Here is a 20,030-nt window from a genome sequence, read left to right as displayed (position 1 = left end):
TGACGTGGAAAACTTTACTGAAAACATCATCAACATAACTCTTGAAGGCAATAGATAAAGCCAAAGTTCCAATACAATTTCCTCATGATAATCGATGAAAATTGAGGATTTTGTAAAAGGAATAACATGCAAGCTTTGAGTTCCATTGGTAAGGTTTAAACTTTTGAGAAAGGCTTCACAACCTTGAAAACAAAAACTCTTTCATTTTGCATATCCTTGCACATTTAATATTTTGTAATAGACTAATAGTGTATGGATGTTTTTTTATTAGGCTCTTATTTTCGAGTGTAGATGTAGTACTTAAACGACAAATGTGTTTTAATGTTTTGAAGTAATATTTATGTGGCAATGTGTGGTATGTACAAATTTAAGAAGAAAAAAAAATTTCTTAACGGGGTCATAACGGGTCGGGTCACTTTACCCAAGTGACCCGACCTGTTAAGATAACAGGTATGACACGACACGACCCGTTAAGATAACATGTGTTTCACGAAAACGATACGAGCATGATAGACACGATCCGTTTGCCAGGCCTACTCTAAACTCAAACCTGTGACAATTGCACCTAACTTCATATTTGTCAAGCCAAACCTTGAAATAAACTCTTTTTATTTTTTTATTTTTTTATTTTTATCCTCATTCACAATAACCTCTCAGATATTTGGTACTCTAAAGTTGTACCATTCACTTTATCTGAAACAGTGTCACAATATGTTCTACCTATTGATTCATCATGGAATTCTTTGAACTTGGAAAAGTGTACACCTCCTGAGCTTGTTTCTCCATTTTATAATGAGTTGCATAATTTAAAAACAATGGATGACAACTTAAAATCCTCCTGCTTCTTTTTTTCTACCTTAACTTTCAATGCATTCTCATATTGTTCCACAAGCTGTTTCATCGTAGTCTTCAAATTTACGTGGCCGTCAAACAAGGCATTCATACTTTCACTTCATTGCGTGGTAGACATACTAGCCCAAAAACTGTCCTTCACAAAACATGGCACCCAACGTTGCCTCTCCTTGTAAAGTCCAGCCAACCATTCATTATTCTGTAGTTGATTTTTCTCAATTGTCTCATCCCAACATTCAACAAACTCAATATGATCCAATGAGTCATAAACAATGTTTTCCAAGGCACACATAATAGATTGATATTGCTTTAGTTTGTTCAACTTACTTGGAAACTTATTCATTATGTGCCACAAGACCAACGATGTCTAGTATATGGGAAAACAATTGAAATAAATTTTTGCATTATCTTGACCAGTTTCTGCACATGCCAATATCATGTACTGGAGTTACCCGTTAGTTAAGTCTGCTCTTTTTATTGACGATGAAATTGTATGGTTAGAGAATCTTCATGATCTTATTCACGACCTCATCAACCAGAATTTAATGTAATTCTTTTGAATTCAATAAAATACCGAGCTTTCGTCAAAAAAAAAAAAATTTAATTTTACACCAGATTTATCTAAAAGTTAAATGTTTAAAGAATTAGAATTACATTTTCTATTTTTATTAAACCCCTATCTCTGTCTCTCTCTGTGGTTCGAAGCTTCGATCATCCCATCGTTACATATCAGTCTATCGACACCTCCTTCCCTTTTTCCATTTCCCCAGACGCATTCGATCATCGTCACCGTATCCAAACCCTCAACTCCTCAATCCTCTCCGGTTACCGATGGATCCGCTTCTTCCCATTGCGGCGCTCTCGATTCTCATCGGCGCTGTCATCGCCCTCGCCTTCTTCGGAAGCTACTTCCGAAAACGGAGCTCCGAAATCCAGTCCATTTCCAAGCCGGAGCTCCAGTCGGACCAAAAAAAGCACCAATCAAAGCCTCACCAGACTAAGAAGTCTCACGCCAGACCACACTCTCACGCCTCTGACAAGGTAACACGGAAACAAATCCTTTCTTTCTGGAAGTATCCGTGTTGAATTTTGTGTTTGGATGCCGAGAAAATGTGTGATTTTCCGTATGCTTGAGTTGCATGGTACTCATTCAACCTCATTGCATAGGGAATGCTTGAATTTGTAATGCTTTAGGTTCAGAGGTAATGAGTTTGATTTTGATATTGATTTATTGGATCATGGAATGTAGGATCAAAACAAGAAACATCATCCGTTGGATGTGAATACTTTGAAAGGCCATGGAGATGCGGTCACTGACCTATGTTTCTCCTCCGACGGGCGGAGTTTGGCAACAGGTTGGCTATAATTCACTTTTATTCCGAGCTTAATGCGTCAGATATTTTTTCTTTAGAGGAGCAATTAGAATGGAATCCAGACTTCAATATTAGATACTTGATTGGCGTTTGTTCGATGTGTTACAATTGCGTATGGTCTGCTTTTTGGATGATTTAGAATCGTGTATACTGTGGCCGATGATTTTGATTTTGACATGTTTGATGTTTATATTTCAATTGCTCATGCTTTCTTACTCTTACAAACAGCTTGTGCGGATGGAGTGCTTAGGGTATTCAAGTTGGATGACGCTTCGAGTAAAAGTTTCAAGTATGAATTTCAAGTACCATTGGTGCATTACCACTTACCAGAAGCGTCAGTTATGCTCATGAGTTAACCTGCTTTGCATTTCTCAAATTCTGTAACATTTTGAACAGGTTTCTGAGAATTAGTTTGCCTCCCGGAGCTGGTCATCCTGTAGCAGTTTCATTTTCGGATGATGGATTGTCAATAGTTGTGGCTTCTCAAAGTCTGACCGGTTCTTCTTTGTACATGTATGGTGGGGTGGAAAAACCCAAACCTTCTGAGGAAGCTAGGCAGCAACCCAAGCTTCCTTTGCCTGAAGTCAAGTGGGGCCATCACAAAGTTCACGATAAATTAGGTATTCTCACCCTATCTGGGACCACAGCAAGTTATGGCACTGCTGATGGGAGTACAATTGTTGCTTCATGTTCAGAAGGTATCTTCTTTTTGTCTTATCCTGCATTAGAATTTGAGCGTGCATTTTCATTTAACATTTTCTAACTTCATATTACCTAATGACATAAATAACTGTATTGAAACAGTAATGTTTTGGGCTTGTAACTTTCTGTACACTGTAGGGTCGTATCTATAGTGGTTGTAGGATTCTTGTCGGAATTATGATTATGATCCCAATATGAATACTGGTTCTTTCTCCAGAGTTTCCCTTGATAGAGTGTATATACCTAGTGGTTCTAATTTGTTATGTTACCTATAGGAACTGACATCAAACTTTGGCATGGTACAACCGGCAAGATTTTGGGGCATGTTGACACAAATCAGTTGAAAAACACCATGGCTGCTATATCACCAAATGGGCGTTTCCTTGCTGCAGCAGCGTTTACTGCAGATGTGAAGGTAATTATCTCTAATTTATCCATTGGCCAGGGGATGTGAAAATCCCCCAGCAATATGGCGTATTTAAAGAAGTCCCTTGTTTTAAGAGTTTACTTAAGTTTCATATTAAGGATTGGCATTATGTTCAATTATGGTCTACAGATCCAATTCTTCATTCAATTTCCCTCTTTGGAAAAGTATAAATAAAACATTTACATTGACCACAGTGGAAGGGATACACATGCTAATTGCAACATGTAGTCCTATGTGTGAGCATGTGCAAAGGAGTGATTTTCTGCCACATGCAGATCTTTATAAAGTCCATGTGTTAGGTTGATGTGGCCAATTATCCTCGTCATATGTGGGTTAACCAAATAAGTACCGTGCAAATTTAAAGTCCGTTATCATACTTGTGTCTGGTTCATTAACTTTATGGATACCATAATCAATTTCGTTGTTTAATTGGCATGTTAGAGGAACAAGATGCTTTATGGCCTATATTATAGTTGTTTTAACATCACATATTTTCTTTGCAGGTGTGGGAGATCGTCTATTCAAAGGATGGTTCAGTCAAGGAGGTCACAAAAGCCATGCAACTTAAGGGCCATAAGGTTACTTATATATTCTTATGTACAATGATGTTACATAATATGATTTCATGCGTGTCTTCACGAAGCCTCTCTATCACCTCCATTAATTTTTTTGAAAATTAATTGAGATCAAATTCAAGGTTTAGCCTTGGCCGGAATAAGAAAAAAGAAATTCAATGCTTAGTAGTCTTTATCATCTATTTCTTCAGTGGTGTGTATTTTTATGTTTTCTTTTGAAGATTACAATTATGATGCAAATTGTGGTCTAGGATAAATGTTAAGAGTTTATTTTTGGCTATTCGCTCCCAATATGGCTTCCCGCAGTCCCATAAACTGTGCAAGAAAGCTACTTGTGAAGTGCAAATAACAATTTCCTCTTTTTTTAATCAATGATATCATTTGAATTCTTTTTAACTGTAAATTTTTTATTTACTTTTTGGGTTTTTGTCAGAAATTCTTTTTGCTAATACTTGAATTGTATATGCTATATCTCATTTACATCTGGTTGTTTTCAGAGTGCAGTGACTTGGTTATGCTTTACTCCGAACTCAGAACAAATGATCACAGCGTCCAAAGATGGTTCAATAAGAATTTGGAATATCAATGGTATGTATGACTGGTATTCTGTTCTTTGTATATGTCATCTTTGTCATGTACAGCAGCTAATATTCAAAAACAGCCCCCTCCCTCCAAGCCAATGTATTAAAAGCGTGAGGCGTGGGCGAGGCGTCCGAGGGGAAGCCCGGCCTAGGCGTGAGGCGAAGCCTCATGGAACCTAAAATATAAATATATATTATATGTAAGTATATTTATAACAATATAATACTTTGTAAAAACAAATATAACTATAACTAAATCAAAGATAATATCTTCTTTATTACTAAGTCTAGTTGTACTTGGAAACTATGTCATATAGTGTCAAAATGTTATAATTATTTATTTTATTGTAAGCAATTACAGAGAACTTCAAGGAAAATAAGGTTGAATGGTCACAATTATAGGAAAATTTCAAGCAAAATAAAGGCTTAATGTTGCAATTATAAGTAATTTAAAAGGAAATAAAGGCTGAGTGGAGTATTTATAGGGTATTTAAAATGATATAAAGCAATAATTATGAGAATTTAAGGAAAATGAAGGGTTGAGTGGAGTATTTATAGGGTATTTAAAATGAAATAAATGGGGTGGAGTATTTATAGGGTATTTAAAATGAAATAAATGACGAAAATAAAGAGTTGACTGGAGTATTTATAGGTATTTAAAGACAACAACAACAACAACAACAACAACAACAACAAAGCCTTTTCCCACTAAGTGGGGTCGGCTATATGAATCCTAGAACGCCATTGCGCTCGGTTTTGTGTCATGTCCTCCGTTAGATCCAAGTACTCTAAGTCTTTTCTTAGAGTCTCTTCCAAATTTGTCCTAGGTCTTCCTCTACCCCTTCGGCCCTGAACCTCTGTCCCGTAGTCACATCTTCGAACCGGAGCGTCAGTCGGCCTTCTTTGCACATGTTCAAAATCACCGGAGCCGATTTTCTCTCATATTTCCTACAATTTCGGCTACTCCTACTTTACCTCGGATATCCTCATTCCCAATCTTATCCTTTCTCGTGTGCCCACACATCCCACGAAGCATCCTCATCTCCGCTACACCCATTTTGTGTACGTGTTGATGCTTCACCACCCAACATTCTGTGCCATACAACATCGCTAGCCTTATTGCCGTCCTATAAAATTTTCCCTTGAGCTTCAGTGGCCTACGACGGTCACACAACACGCCGGATGCACTCTTTCCATCCAGCTCGTATTCTATGGTTGAGATCTCCATCTAATTCTCCGTTCTCTTGCAAGATAGATCCTAGGTAGCGAAAACGATCGCTTTTTGTGATCTTCGCTAGATTGCTCCGGTCATTAGTGTGGATAAATATATAAATGGATAGAGATAGGAAAGCAAACACAAGATGTACGTGGTTCACCCAGATTGGCTACGTCCACGGAATAGAAGAGTTCTCATTAATTGTGAAGGGTTTACACAAGTACATAGGTTCAAGCTCTCATTTAGTGAGTACAAGTGAATGATTTAGTACAAATGACATTAGGAAATATTGTGGGAGAATGATCTCGTAATCACGAAACTTCTAAGTATCGGAGTGTGGTGTCGTCTTGACTTGCCTTATCTGTCTCATAGGTAGATGTGGCATCTTCTCTGGAAGTACTCTTCCTCCATCCAGGGGTGGTATCTTTAACTGGTGGAGATGCACAAGGTAATGTATCAATTTCACTTGAAGCTTACTTGTAGTTTCAGGCTTGGTCAAGCGCGATACAAACCATGTAGTAGGAGTCCCCCAAGTCGCCGAGCTAGGGGGTCTGCTGAAAGAGGTGACAGACAAGGTAAGCAATCAGAGCTCCGACTGATTGTTCACCTTCTCCCCATCTTGCAGCAGCATGAAGGATAAAGAGAAGAAAAATGAGAAGAGATGATATGAGATACTTTTGCTTTTGAAGAAGTAACTTTCCACAGGCTTATTCTTGAACTGAGCTGGAGGGTTTTCTGGTTTCCTCCAGAGTATAAGGCCGACTGAAGAATTTGAGGGTCAAAACAAGTCCATCAAATCTAGAGTACGTTCCACCCTGCTGATATGAGATACTTTTGCTTTTGACAGAGTAATGAATGTATCGGCACGTGTGCTGTTACGCTTGTCTCCACATGCTTCCTTGTATCCTTCGCACTTGCCCTATCTGTTCCTCAAGCAGATGCGGAATCTTCCCTGGAAACATAAGATGTTGAAGATGAGTACTCGAGAGCAATGCCAGGTAAGTAATCAGGTAAGGGGTTCCAGGCAGTCAGTTCCTGGCTGGAAGCTTGATTCCAAGTGCTGACTGATTGCTCTCTTTCTCCTTGTCTTGCAGGTAAAAACAAGGCCAAAAGAAAAGACAGGGAAAAAGCATGATATGAGATACTCTTGCTTTTAACCCTGATGATATGAGATATTCTTGCTCTAGTATAGCTTGTTTGCAGAGGTATTATCGGGGGGAAAGAAAGCTGAATATTTCGAAAGGCTTCGTTGGGAGTGCCCTCTCAGATATGATGAAGGGTTGAGCATTTTTGCAGGTCTGCCTGTCCGTTGGGGATGGAGGTCGACATATATAGGAGTCTCCCTAACAACAAGTAGTAATGCTATTCCTTTACCCTGCTTGGTCATAGCACGGTAGTGGGAGCTGCCAGTTTCACATGTTTTAACTCTGTCAGAGCACTTTGAAAAAGTGGTCTGTGGTATCTGGCTCTCGAGATTCGGAGAACGATGCCTCTTCGATTTTTGAGAAAGCAATCATGATGGGGGTATGACTCTCGAGATTCGGAGAGCAGTGTCTCTTCGATTTTTGAGGAAGTAATCATGTTGGGAGTCTGGCTCTCGAGATTCGGAGGACGGTGCCTCTTCGATTTTGGAGCAAGCAATCTTGTTGGGAGTGTTGTCTCGAATGTGAGTAAAGGTTGGGCATGTTTGCTAGTCTACCTTGCCACGAAGCACAAAGGTTGACACACAGGGACTTTCCAATTATCCAGCAATGGTACTGTTCCTTTACCCTCTCTTCGATTTTGAGAAAGTAGTCATGTTGGGAGTCTGGCTCTCGAGATTCGGAGGACGGTGCCTCTTCGATTTTGGAGCAAGCAATCTTATTGGGAGTGTTTTCTCGAATGTGAGTAAAGGTTGGGCATGTTTGCTAGTCTACCTTGCCACGAAGCACAGAGGTTGACACACAGGGACTTTCCAATTATCCAGCAGTGGTACTGTTCCTTTACAGTTGTGGGTAATAATATGGTAGCTAGACCTTCAAAATTTATGTGTCTAAACTTTTGTTAGTGCTGTTTCTTTGCTATTCTTTTACCTTTCTTGGTCAGAGCGATGTAGTGGGAGCTGCAAGCTTCACGTGCTCAACTTTGGCAGAGAACTTTGGCAAAGTTATTTGTGGTACCCATGAGCTATTGTTGCGTGTGGGAAGTGGGTGATTGAACAGTAAGATTCATGTGCTTTCTACTTCACCAGAAGTCTTCGACAGAATGCCCATAATTTCTGCAAAGCTGAGTGTGCGTGTGACAGGTGCTGACAAGGCTAGAAAAGTAGGTGCCTTTTCGATTTCTGAGATCGGCCCTCGTGGTCTCTGAGCAGCCCAGCTTTTGAGAAAGCGAGCGCCTCTTCGATTGATTCGGAGAACGATGCCTCATCGATTTTTGAGAAAGCAATCATGCTGGGGGTCTGGCTCTCGAGATTCGGGGAGCAGTGTCTCTTCGATTTTTGAGAAAGTAATCATGTTGGGAGTCTGGCTCTCGAGATTCGGAGGGCGGTGCCTCTTCGATTTTGGAGCAAGCAATCTTGTTGGGAGTGTTTTCTCGAATGTGAGTAAAGGTTGGGCATGTTTGCTAGTCTACCTTGCCACGAAGCACAGAGGTTGACACACAGGGACTTTCCAATTATCCAGCAATGGTACTGTTCCTTTACCCTCTCTTCGATTTTTAAGAAAGTAGTCATGTTGGGAGTCTGGCTCTCGAGATTCGGAGGACGGTGCCTCTTCGATTTTGGAGCAAGCAATCTTATTGGGAGTGTTTTCTCGAATGTGAGTAAAGGTTGGGCATGTTTGCTAGTCTACCTTGCCACGAAGCACAGAGGTTGACACACAGGGACTTTCCAATTATCCAGCAGTGGTACTGTTCCTTTACCCTTGTGGGTAATAATATGGTAGCTAGACCGTCAAAATTTATGGGTCTAAACTTTGTTAGTGCTGTTTCTTTGCTATTCTTTTACCCTTCTTGGTCAGAGCGATGTAGTGGGAGCTGCAAGCTTCACGTGCTCAACTTTGGCAGAGAACTTTGGCAAAGTTATTTGTGGTACCCATGAGCTATTGTTGCGTATGGGAAGTGGGTGATTGAACAGTAAGATTCATGTGTTTTCTACTTCCCCAGAAGTCTTTGACAGAATGCCCATAATTTCCGCAAAACTGAGTGTGCGTGTGACAGGTGCTGACAAGGCTGGAAAAGGCTGGAAAAGTAGGTGCCTCTTCGATTTCTAAGATCGGCCCTCGTGGTCTCTGGGGAGCCCAGCTTTTGAGAAAGCGAGCGCCTCTTCGATTTTTGAGATCGGCCTTCGTGGTATTTGAGCAGCCCAACTTTTGAGAAAGCAAACGCCTCTTCGATTTCTGAGATCAACCCTCGTGATCTCTAAGCAGCCCAGCTTTTGAGAAAGCAAACGCCTCTTCGATTTCTGAGCAGACGCCTCTTCGATTTCTGAAGCTTCGTCGAGTGCAGATTTTTATAGGGGCTGGCATTAAGTTCCAAAGCACACTTGAATCTCCACCAGTAGAAGCTTCATTCTTGCACTTCTAAGATCTTGATTTGTCCGACCTCTTCTCTCTTCAACACCTTTGAAAATGTCTGGCCCCTCCGACCGTCGTTTTGACTTGAACCTTGTTGAAGAGGCAGCCCCGCCTTCTCCAGACAACATATGGCGCCCATCCTTCGTCTCCCCTACTGGTCCTCTTACCGTTGGGGATTCCGTGATGAAGAATGATATGACCGCTGCGGTGGTGGCCAGGAACCTTCTCACTCCCAAAGATAACAGACTACTTTCCAAACGGTCTGATGAGTTAGCTGTTAAGGATTCGCTGGCTCTCAGTGTTCAGTGTGCAGGTTCTGTGTCTAATATGGCCCAACGCCTATTTGCTCGAACCCGCCAAGTTGAATCATTGGCGGCTGAAGTGATGAGTCTCAAACAGGAGATTAGAGGGCTCAAGCATGAGAATAAACAGTTGCACCGGCTCGCACATGACTATGCTACAAACATGAAGAGGAAGCTTGACCAGATGAAGGAAACTGATGGTCAGGTTTTACTTGATCATCAGAGATTTGTGGGTTTGTTCCAAAGGCATTTATTGCCTTCGTCTTCTGGGGCTGTACCGCGTAATGAAGCTCCAAATGATCAACCTCTGATGCCTCCTCCTTCTAGGGTTCTGTCCAGTACTGAGGCTCCAAATGATCCCCCTCCGGTGCCTTCTCTTTCTGGGGCTCTACCGACTGCTGAGACTTCTCCTAAGCAACCTTTGTGAAGGCTCCCTCTTGTGTGCTTATTTTGACTCATGTATATGTACATATTTGTAGCTTATCGGGGATATCAATAAATAAGATTTCCTTCATTTCAACGTATTGTGTTAAATACACCAAAGCCTTCTTCGCTAAGTTCTTTGAATTTTCTTTTGTTAAAGCTTGTATGTTGAAGCTTTCTGAGTGGAGCATGTAGGTTGGGGTAGTGTTCCCTTAATTTCCCGAGTGAGGAAAACTTCTCGGTTGGAGACTTGGAAAATCCAAGTCACTGAGTGGGATCGGCTATATGAATCTTAGAACGCCATTGTGCTCGATCCTGTGTCATGTCCTTCGTTAGATCCAAGTACTCTAAGTCTTTTCTTAGAGTCTCTTCCAAAGTTTTCCTAGGTCTTCCTCTACCCCTTCGGCCCTGAACCTCTGTCCCATAGTCGCATCTTCTAATCGGAACGTCAGTAGGCCTTCTTTGCACATGTCCAAACCACCGTAACCGATTTTCTCTCATCTTTCCTTCAATTTCGGCTACTCCTACTTTACCCCGGATATCCTCATTCCTAATCTTATCCTTTCTCGTGTGCCCACACATCCAACGAAGCATCCTCATCTCCGCTACACCCATTTTGTGTACGTGTTGATGTTTCACCGCCCAACATTCTGTGCCATACAGCATCGCCGGCCTTATTGCCGTCCTATAAAATTTTCCCTTGAGCTTCAGTGGCATACGGCGGTCACACAACACGCCGGATGCACTCTTCCACTTCATCCATCCAGCTTGTATTCTATGGTTGAGATCTCCATCTAATTCTCCGTTCTTTTGCAAGATAGATCCTAGGTAACGAAAACGGTCGCTCTTTGGTATTTCTTGATCTCCGATCCTCACCCCTAACTCGTTTTGGCCTCCATTTGCACTGAACTTGCACTCCATATATTCTGTCTTTGATCGGCTTAGGCGAAGACCTTTAGATTCCAACACTTCTCTCCAAAGGTTAAGCTTTGCATTTACCCCTTCCTGAGTTTCATCTATCAACACTATATCGTCTGCGAAAAGCATACACCAAGGAATATCATCTTGAATATGTCGTGTTAACTCATCCATTACCAACGCAAAAAGGTAAGGACTTAAGGATGAGCCTTGATGTAATCCTACAGTTATGGGAAAGCTTTCGGTTTGTCCTTCATGAGTTCTTACGGCAGTCTTTGCTCCTTCATACATATCCTTTATAGCTTGGATATATGCTACTCGTACTCCTTTCTTCTCTAAAATCCTCCAAAGAATGTCTCTTGGGACCCTATCATACGCTTTTTCCAAATCTATAAAGACCATGTGTAAATCCTTTTTCCCATCTCTATATCTTTCCATCAATCTTCGTAAGAGATAGATTGCCTCCATGGTTGAGCGCCCTGGCATGAACCCGAATTGGTTGTCCGAAACCCGTGTCTCTTGCCTCAATCTATGCTCAATGACTCTCTCCCAGAGCTTCATTGTATGACTCATTAGCTTAATACCCCTATAGTTCATGCAATTTTGTACGTCGCCCTTATTCTTGTAGATAGGCACCAAAGTGCTCATTCGCCACTCATTTGGCATCTTCTTCGTTTTCAAAATCCTATTGAAAAGGTCAGTGAGCCATGTTATACCTGTCTCTCCCAAAAGTTTCCACACTTCGATTGGTATATCGTCTGGGCCTATTGCTTTTTTATGCTTCATCTTCTTCAAAGCTGCAACCACTTCTTCCTTCCGGATTTGACGATAAAAAGAGTAGTTTCTACACTCTTTTGAGTTACTCAACTCCCCTAAAGAAGCACTCACTTCATGTCCTTCATTGAAAAGATTATGAAAATAACCTCTCCATCTGTCTTTAACCGCGTTCTCTGTAGCAAGAACCTTTCCATCCTCATCCTTGATGCACCTCACTTGGTTTAGGTCCCTTGTCTTCTTTTCCCTTGCTCTAGATAGTTTATAGATATCCAACTCTCCTTCTTTGGTATTTAGTCGTTTATACATATCGTCGTAAGCCGCTAACTTAGCTTCTCTGACAGCTTTCTTCGCCTCTTGCTTCGCTTTTCTATACCTTTCACCATTTTCATCAGTCCTCTCCTTGTATAAGGCTTTACAACATTCCTTCTTAGCCTTCACCTTTGTTTGTACCTCCTCATTCCACCACCAAGATTCCTTTTGGTGTGGGGCAAAGCCCTTGGACTCTCCTAATACCTCTTTTGCTACTTTTCGGATACAACTAGCCATGGAATCCCACATTTGGCTAGCTTCCCCCTCTCTATCCCACACACATTGGGTGATTACCTTCTCTTTGAAAATGGCTTGTTTTTCTTCTTTTAGATTCCACCATCTAGTCCTTGGGCACTTCCAAGTCTTGTTCTTTTGTTTTACTCTTTTGATATGTACATCCATCACCAACAAGCGATGTTGATTAGCCACGCTCTCTCCTGGTATAACTTTGCAATCCTTACAAGTTATACGATCCCCTTTCCTCATTAGAAGAAAATCTATTTGTGTTTTTGACGACCCACTCTTGTAGGTGATCACATGTTCTTCTCTCTTCTTAAAGAAGGTGTTGGCTAAGAAGAGATCATATGCCATTGCAAAATCCAAGATAGCTTCCCCATCCTCGTTTCTCTCCCCAAAACCATGGCCACCATGAAAACCTCCATAGTTGCCTGTCTCCCTGCCCACGTGTCCATTTAAATCTCCTCCTATAAATAACTTCTCCGTCTGAGCAATTCCTTGCACCAAGTCTCCAAGATCTTCCCAAAATTTCTCCTTCGAACTCGTATCCAACCCTACTTGAGGTGCGTACGCACTAATCACATTGATAAGTTCTTGTCCTATTACAATCTTGATTGCCATGATTCTATCTCCTACCCTCTTGACATCTACAACATCTTGTACCAAGGTCTTGTCCACGATGATGCCAACACCGTTTCTCGTTCTATTTGTGCCCGAATACCAAAGTTTAAACCCTGAGTTTTCTAGATCCTTTGCCTTACTACCAACCCACTTAGTTTCTTGTAGGCACATAATATTTATCCTTCTCCTCACCATAACTTCCACTACTTCCATAGATTTTCCCGTTAAGGTTCCTATATTCCACGTTCCTAAACGCATTTTGCTCTCTTGAACTCTACCCTTCTGTCCTAGCTTCTTCACCCTCCCCCGTCTAATAGGATCAAAGTACTTCTTTTGTGTGTCCCGGGTAAAGTTGATAGGAGCATATGCTCCCAAACAACTTTGAGTGGAGTCGTTCGAAAAGAAGTTTCTATGGCCCCCTTGCTCATTTAACACTGCATCCGGGTGCCGATGGAGATACAGCGACCCTTGCTCACTTATCACTGTGCTCAGGCCACACAGCGCGCCACTTACGGGTGACGCCCTAGCTTTGGCGCGATTTTGTTCTGGATTCATTTTCATAAGGATTCGACGTGATCATGGAGTGCCGGCTGTCGACTACCTGACGCCCTCCCCCTCCTTTATCCGGGCTTGGGACCGGCCATGTAAGACATAGGCGGAGTTTTATAGGTATTTAAAGACAAAAATTAAAAAACAAACTCAGCCTAAAAAACCCTAGCCACTATCTTCATCTCCATCTCCTTCTCCTTCTCCAGTTTCTTGGTCTGCAACTCAAAAACAGCCCTGCAACTAAAAGAAATCCAGATTTCTGCAACCTAAAAAAGAAAAAGGGACGTCCAGTTGACGCCCAGTTGACGCCTAGGCGCTCCTCGACAAGCCTAGGCGAGTATTTCTTAGTTTGACACATGAAGTATGTGTCAACTATCATATAAACATGTAATACAACATGCCATAGCAAGTCAACAACAACAACAAAACCTTTTCCCACTAAGTGGGGTCGGTTATATGAATCCTAGAATGCCATTGCGCTTGGTTCTGTGTCATGTCTTCCGCTAGATCCAAGTACTTTTAAGTCTTTTCTTAAGAGTCTTTTCCAAAGTCTTTTTAGGTCTTCCTCTAGGCCTTCAGCCTGGACCTCTGTCTCGTAGTCGCATCTTCTAACTATGGCGTCAGTAGGTCTTCATTGCACATGTCCAAACCACTGTAACCGATTTTCTCTCGTCTTTCCTTTAATTTCGGCTACTCCTACTTTACCTCAGATATCCTCATTCTTAATCTTATCCTTTCTCGTGTGCCCACACATTTAACGAAGCATCCTCATCTCCACTACACTCATTTTATATACATGTTGATACTTTACCGTCTAACATTCTGTGCCATACAGCATCGCCTACCTTATTGCTTCCTATAAAATTTTCCCTTGAGTTTGAGTGGCATACGACGATCACACAACACGCAGGATGCACTCTTCCACTTCATCCATCCAACTTGTATTCTATGGTTGAGGTCTTCATTTAATTCTCCGTTCTTTTGCAAGAAAGATCCTAGGTAGCAAAAATGGTCACTCTTTGGTACTTCATGGTCTTCGATCCTCACCCCAAACTCATTTGGGCTTCCATTTGCACTGAACTTGCACTCCATATATTCTGTCTTTGACCGACTTAGGTGAAAACCTTTAGATTCTAACACTTCTCTCCAAAGGTTAAGCTTTGCATTTACCCCTTCCTGAGTTTTATCTATTAACACTATATCGTCTGCGAAAAGCATACACTAAGGAATATCATCTTGAATATGTCCCGTTAACTCATCCATTACCAATGCAAAAAGGTAAAGACTTAAAGATGAGCCTTGATGTAACACTACAGTTATGAGAAAGCTTTCGGTTTGTCCTTCATGAGTTCTTACGACAATCTTTGCTCCATCATACATATCCTTTATAGCTTGGATATATGCTACGTGTACTCCTTTCTTCTCTAAAATCCTCCAAAAAATGTCTCTTAGGATCCTATCATACACTTTGTCCGAGACCCGTGTCTCTTGCCTCAATCTATGCTCAATGACTCTCAGAGCTTCATTGTATAACTCATTAGCTTAATACTCCTATAGTTCATCCAATTTTGTATGTCGCCCTTATTCTTGTCGATAGACATCAATGTGCCTTCCGCCACTCATTTGGCACAATCAGAACATCTCAAGTTTTGTGGATCTTTCTATCAATTCTTTGAGTTGGAATTTTGATTTCAGGAGAAATTTGAATGAGGTGGAGATAGAAGAGGCGGCTAGATTATTACAGAAAGTAGAAAATGTTCGCTTGTCTCAATCATGATTGGATAACAGAAGGTGGAAACTGGACTTATCAGGATTGTTCACTTGCAAATCCTATCGCTCTTTGTTGAGCAACAATGGGATTGTGCAACATTTTCCACCCTCTTCTCAAATTTGGAAATCAAAAGTTCCTCCGAAGGTCAAAGTTCTTGTGTGGCTAGTGGCTAATGGGAAGCTCAACACTTATGATCAAATTCAAAGGAGAAGCCCTTTTATTTGTTTATCTCCCCATTGGTGCAGTTTGTGTAAAGCTAAGGAGGAGAGTGTTAACCACATTTTTCTCTAGTGTTCTTAGTGGAAATTGTTTCAGGAGGTTGAGTTAGTTGGGTCATTCCAAAGGGTTGTCTCGAGCTTCTAAGCACCAATTTTGAGGCTCTAGGAATTGGGAGGAAAGCTAAAACTTTGTGGGGTTGTCTGGTGTCGGCAGTTTTTTGGAACATTTGGTTGGAGCGTAACAAAAGAATTTTTGAGGATTATACTAGTGTGGGGGTAGTAGATCTATGGGGAAGAGTAAGATATTGGGGAGCCCTCTGGGCTTCAGTTTCGAATGATTTTAAGAATTACTCTCTCTCACATTTTGTGGGATATGTTAGCAGCTGTAAAGTGATTTTGGTTGAGGTTTTGCTACTTGTAATCAGAACCTCTTGAGAGATTTTCTTGTTTTGTTCTTGGTGGATTTCTTATCCACTTTTGTGTAATTCCACTTTTCTATTTTAATAGTTTCTTCTAAAAAAAAATCCTATTGAAAAGGTCTGTGAGCCATGCTATATCCGTCTCTCCCAAGACTTTCCACACTTCGATCAGTATATCATCTGGGTCCACTGCTTTTCTATGCTTCATGTTTTTCAAATACAACCACTTCTTCCTTCCTAATTCGGCAGTAAAAAGAGTAGTTTCTACACTGTTCTGAGTTACTCAATTCCCCCAAAGAAATACTCCTTTCATGTCCTTCATTGAAAAGATTATGAAAATAACCTCTCCATCTGTCTTTAACCGTGTTCTCTGTGGCAAGAACCTTTCCATTCTCATCCTTGATGCACCTCACTTGGTTTAGGTCCCTTGTCTTCTTTTCCCTTGCTTTAGCTAGTTTATAGATATCCAACTCTCCTTTGGTATCTAGTTTCTTATAAATATCGTCAAAAGCCGCTAGCTTAGCTTCTCTCACAGCTTTCTTCGCCTCCTGCTTCGCTATTTTATACCTTTCACCATTTTCATCGGTCCTATCCTTGTATAAGGCTTTACAACATTCCTTCTTAGCCTTAACCTTTGTTTGTACCTCCTCATTCCACCACAAAGATTCATTTTGGTGTGGAGCAAAGCCCTTGGACTTTCCTAATACCCTTTTTGCTACTTTTTGGATACAACTAGCTATGGAATCCCACATTTGGCTAGCTTCCCCCTCTCTACCCGCATTGGGTAATTATTTTCTCTTTGAAAATAGCTTGTTTTTCTTCTTTTAGATTCCACCATCTAGTCTTTGGGCACTTCAAGGTCTTGTTCTTTTTTCTCTCTTTTGATATGTACATTCATCACCAACAAACGATGTTGATTAGCCAAGCTCTCTCCTGGTATAACTTTGCAATCCTTACAATTTATATTATCTCCCTTCCTCATTAGAAGAAAATCTATTTGTATTTTTGACGACCCACTCTTGTAGGTGATCACATGTTCTATCTTCTTAAAGAAGTGTTGGCTAATAAGAGATCATATGCTGTTGCAAAATTCAAGATGGCTTCCCCATCCTCGTTTCTCTCCCCAAAACCATGGCTTCCCCATCCTCATTTCTCCCCAAAACCATGGCCACCATGAAAACCTCCATAGTTGTTTGTCTCCTTGCCCATGTGTCCATTTAAATCTCCTCCTATAAATAACTTCTCCGTTTGAGCGTTTCCTTGCCCCAAGTCGCCAAGATCTTTCCAAAATTTCTCCCTCAAACTCGTATCCAACCCTACTTGAGGTGTGTACGCACTAATCACACTGATGAGTTCTTGTCCTATTACAATCTTGATTGCCATAATTCTATCTCCTACCCTCTTGACATCTACAACATCTTGTGTCACGGTCTTGTCAACGACGATGCCAACACCATTTCTCGTTCTATTTGTGCCTGAATACTGAAGTTTAAAACGTGAGTTTTCTAGATCCTTTGCTTTAAGACCAACCCACTTAGTTTTTTGTAGGCACATAATACTTATCCTTCTCCTCACCATAACTTCCACTACTTCCATAGATTTTCCCGTTAAGGTTCCTATATTCCACGTTCCTAAACGCATTCTACTCACTTGAACACTACCCTCCTATCCTGGCTTCTTTACCCTCCCCCGTCTAATAAGATCAAAGTACTTCTTTTGCGTGTCATGTGTAAAGTTGATAGGAGCAGATGCTTCCAAACAACTTTGATAGCAAGTCAAAGAACAAAAAATATTAAGTCATGTTTTTGCCCCTGCCTCTTGTCCATATGCTCGGGTCAAGAGAACAGACATTCATTCATGTTTCCTAAATATGGTCATTTAATTTGAATTTTAAAATATTGTGGAAAATTTATTTCTTCTCATCAGGAGGTGAACCATGCTTTCATTTAGGGTCATAATTCCCTTTCTTGTTTGTTTCTGTTGTGTATATACCAAGTTGGAAACAAAATAAAGTGTATTTACACCAGTTATAATTTTTTCTCTCAATAAAAGAATCTGATAACTACCAGTCTACCATGTATGTGAAACTGTGTGCATGTTGTATAAAACAATATATCCTATGCATTGGGGGTCAGTTGTCTCTTATGGTTTTAGGATCGAAACAATCTTCTGTTGAATGGAATTATTCATGTTGTTCAAAAATGTCCGAATGGGGTTCTTTGTATCTGATAACTTGCGTTGGTACTTTTAATTTGGCATACTGACCCTCGTTGTGTGTTCTCTCAAAGTTCGATTTCATATGGATGAGGATCCAAAAACTCTGAAGGTGTTTCCAATTCCACTTGATTTGGGCAGTGCTGCTGTTCACTATGATCGCCTTAGTTTATCTCCAGATGGAAAAATTTTGGCAGCAACCCATGGTTCGACACTACAATGGTTATGCATTGAAACTGGAAAGGTTTTGGACACAGCTGACAAAGCCCATGAAGGTACGCTTGAGTTTATATGAAGTTCTTTTTATTCTTCATTTTATCATTTATGTGTACCTCGGTGGTTCTCCAATATCATGTTATCTAGTTTCAAAAAGAAATTTAGCATCTATTTCTACAGCCAAATCTATGATGCTGTTATGGCCATGCCAACATTCTTGTTCAGTTGATAAAAAAGAATGAATTTTATCGTCTAGGTTAAATGTTTGATTGATCACCACGTATAAGAAATTGTTCTGCTCTTAACAAGTACCATGTGCTCGGTAAGGCAAATGTTTAATAAATAATGAAGATTCAAGTCGATCGTACATGTTACTTAGGATCAGATGAGGAGGCAAATGATTTCTTTCATCTTAACTGCTATACAAAGTTTGGTGGAGCTTCGGATTGTTATCCCAGAGATGTTTCAAGTTGTGAATCTTCTTTAATCTGTCTTCTCCATGCAGGTGACATCACAGGCATTTCGTGGGCACCCAAGCCAATTCCAATGGGTAAATCACTAGTCTTGAATATTTAAAGTTGTCTTGCAGTTAGTTTTTGTCTTTACCGCTCCACTGTTGACAACGTTGGCAGAATAAGAGCATAATAGTGTACCTGGGTAGAGAAGTCTTTCTAACCTGAACAACTTTTCCATAACCAAACCCCTGGTGCTTCCAGCTCCGTGTGAATATGCTTCGGCATAATCTGTTTCTTTACAGCATCAGGGTCAATTTAAAGTCTAATTGGCCATTGTCTGAAAAGAATTTCGTTCATACAAATTTGTAAATATATGCCACCCAAGTTGCTCAATAGAATTGTTGACCAAATACTTGACATATTGAGAAGTGAATAGGCGAGGAGATTGGATTACAAGACGACCGAATTTAATACAATTTAGCTGGAATTAGCCCTTGGGTAAACGTAAATCAGGATCTATTTTCCTCCAAACACTTGATGTGTTTTATTGCTTTTAGTTGTCGCGTCTAATATATTAATGTTGTATCATCCTTCTCTTTGTAGGTGATGAGAAAGTGTTGGTTTTGGCCACATCAAGTGTCGATAAGAAGGTAAAATTCTGGGTTGCTCCATCTGTTCCTGCATCGTAAAGGGATTTTGGAGATGCGTAATGATCTCATGCATTGGCATGAATGAATTCCTCATCTGACGTGGTTTGCCAATATGCGCGAGAAATGTTTCATATGTTCTAGGCCAAGTAGTTTTAACAACTTCATGTTATGAAAGCTACTTCACTGCAGTTGAAAGGTAGAGCGGTACTTGTTACAGCATTTGCATTGAGAAAGCAAATGTTTTGTTTCACCCGCTTAGTCAGATTTTACGGAGATATTGATGATTATAATTTGATTTACACGTAACTGGACTAGCCTATCGCTCTTCGTGTTCAGAAAGTGCTTTCAAACATTGAGTTCAACTTTCTTTACATTCCCCCGCCCCTGTAAACTTTAGTTGAAATTTAGAAGTTTCATGATAAAAATTTAAAAGCATTTGATGTAAGACTGATAAAGCTATAAACGTTCCATAGAAAAATGGCACCAATAACAAACAAAAGCAAAAAAACAAAAAAAAAACTAGCTCACTCGTATTGACAATTCACAACTTTCATGGAGTCAACTATGAAATTTGACACCATATATTATAAATCTTAAATTTATATTTAACTGTCGATTGTCGTTTATGCTATGTTTTTTAACCGCATTCGTTTTTCAAAATTCTTTTTAGA

At 40.5% G+C, this 20,030-nt stretch overlaps 1 protein-coding gene across 1 annotated transcript; it reads left to right on the top strand.

Moving 5' to 3' along the window:
- The first annotated feature begins 1,533 nt into the window (after positions 1-1,533).
- LOC126613844 (uncharacterized) lies at positions 1,534-19,698 on the top strand. Its single transcript, XM_050281451.1, has 10 exons — positions 1,534-1,893; positions 2,102-2,207; positions 2,454-2,514; positions 2,622-2,923; positions 3,203-3,342; positions 3,858-3,932; positions 4,427-4,517; positions 18,113-18,313; positions 18,760-18,804; positions 19,313-19,698. Exons 1-10 carry the CDS (start codon positions 1,684-1,686, stop codon positions 19,396-19,398), a joined length of 1,317 nt encoding a protein of 438 aa, XP_050137408.1. The 5' UTR covers positions 1,534-1,683; the 3' UTR covers positions 19,399-19,698.
- The last annotated feature ends 332 nt before the right edge of the window (positions 19,699-20,030 follow it).

Source organism: Malus sylvestris, chromosome 2, assembly GCF_916048215.2.
Source record: "Malus sylvestris chromosome 2, drMalSylv7.2, whole genome shotgun sequence".
NCBI classification, from domain to species: Eukaryota; Viridiplantae; Streptophyta; class Magnoliopsida; order Rosales; family Rosaceae; genus Malus; species Malus sylvestris.
This window is presented reverse-complemented; position numbering and strand designations above follow the sequence as displayed.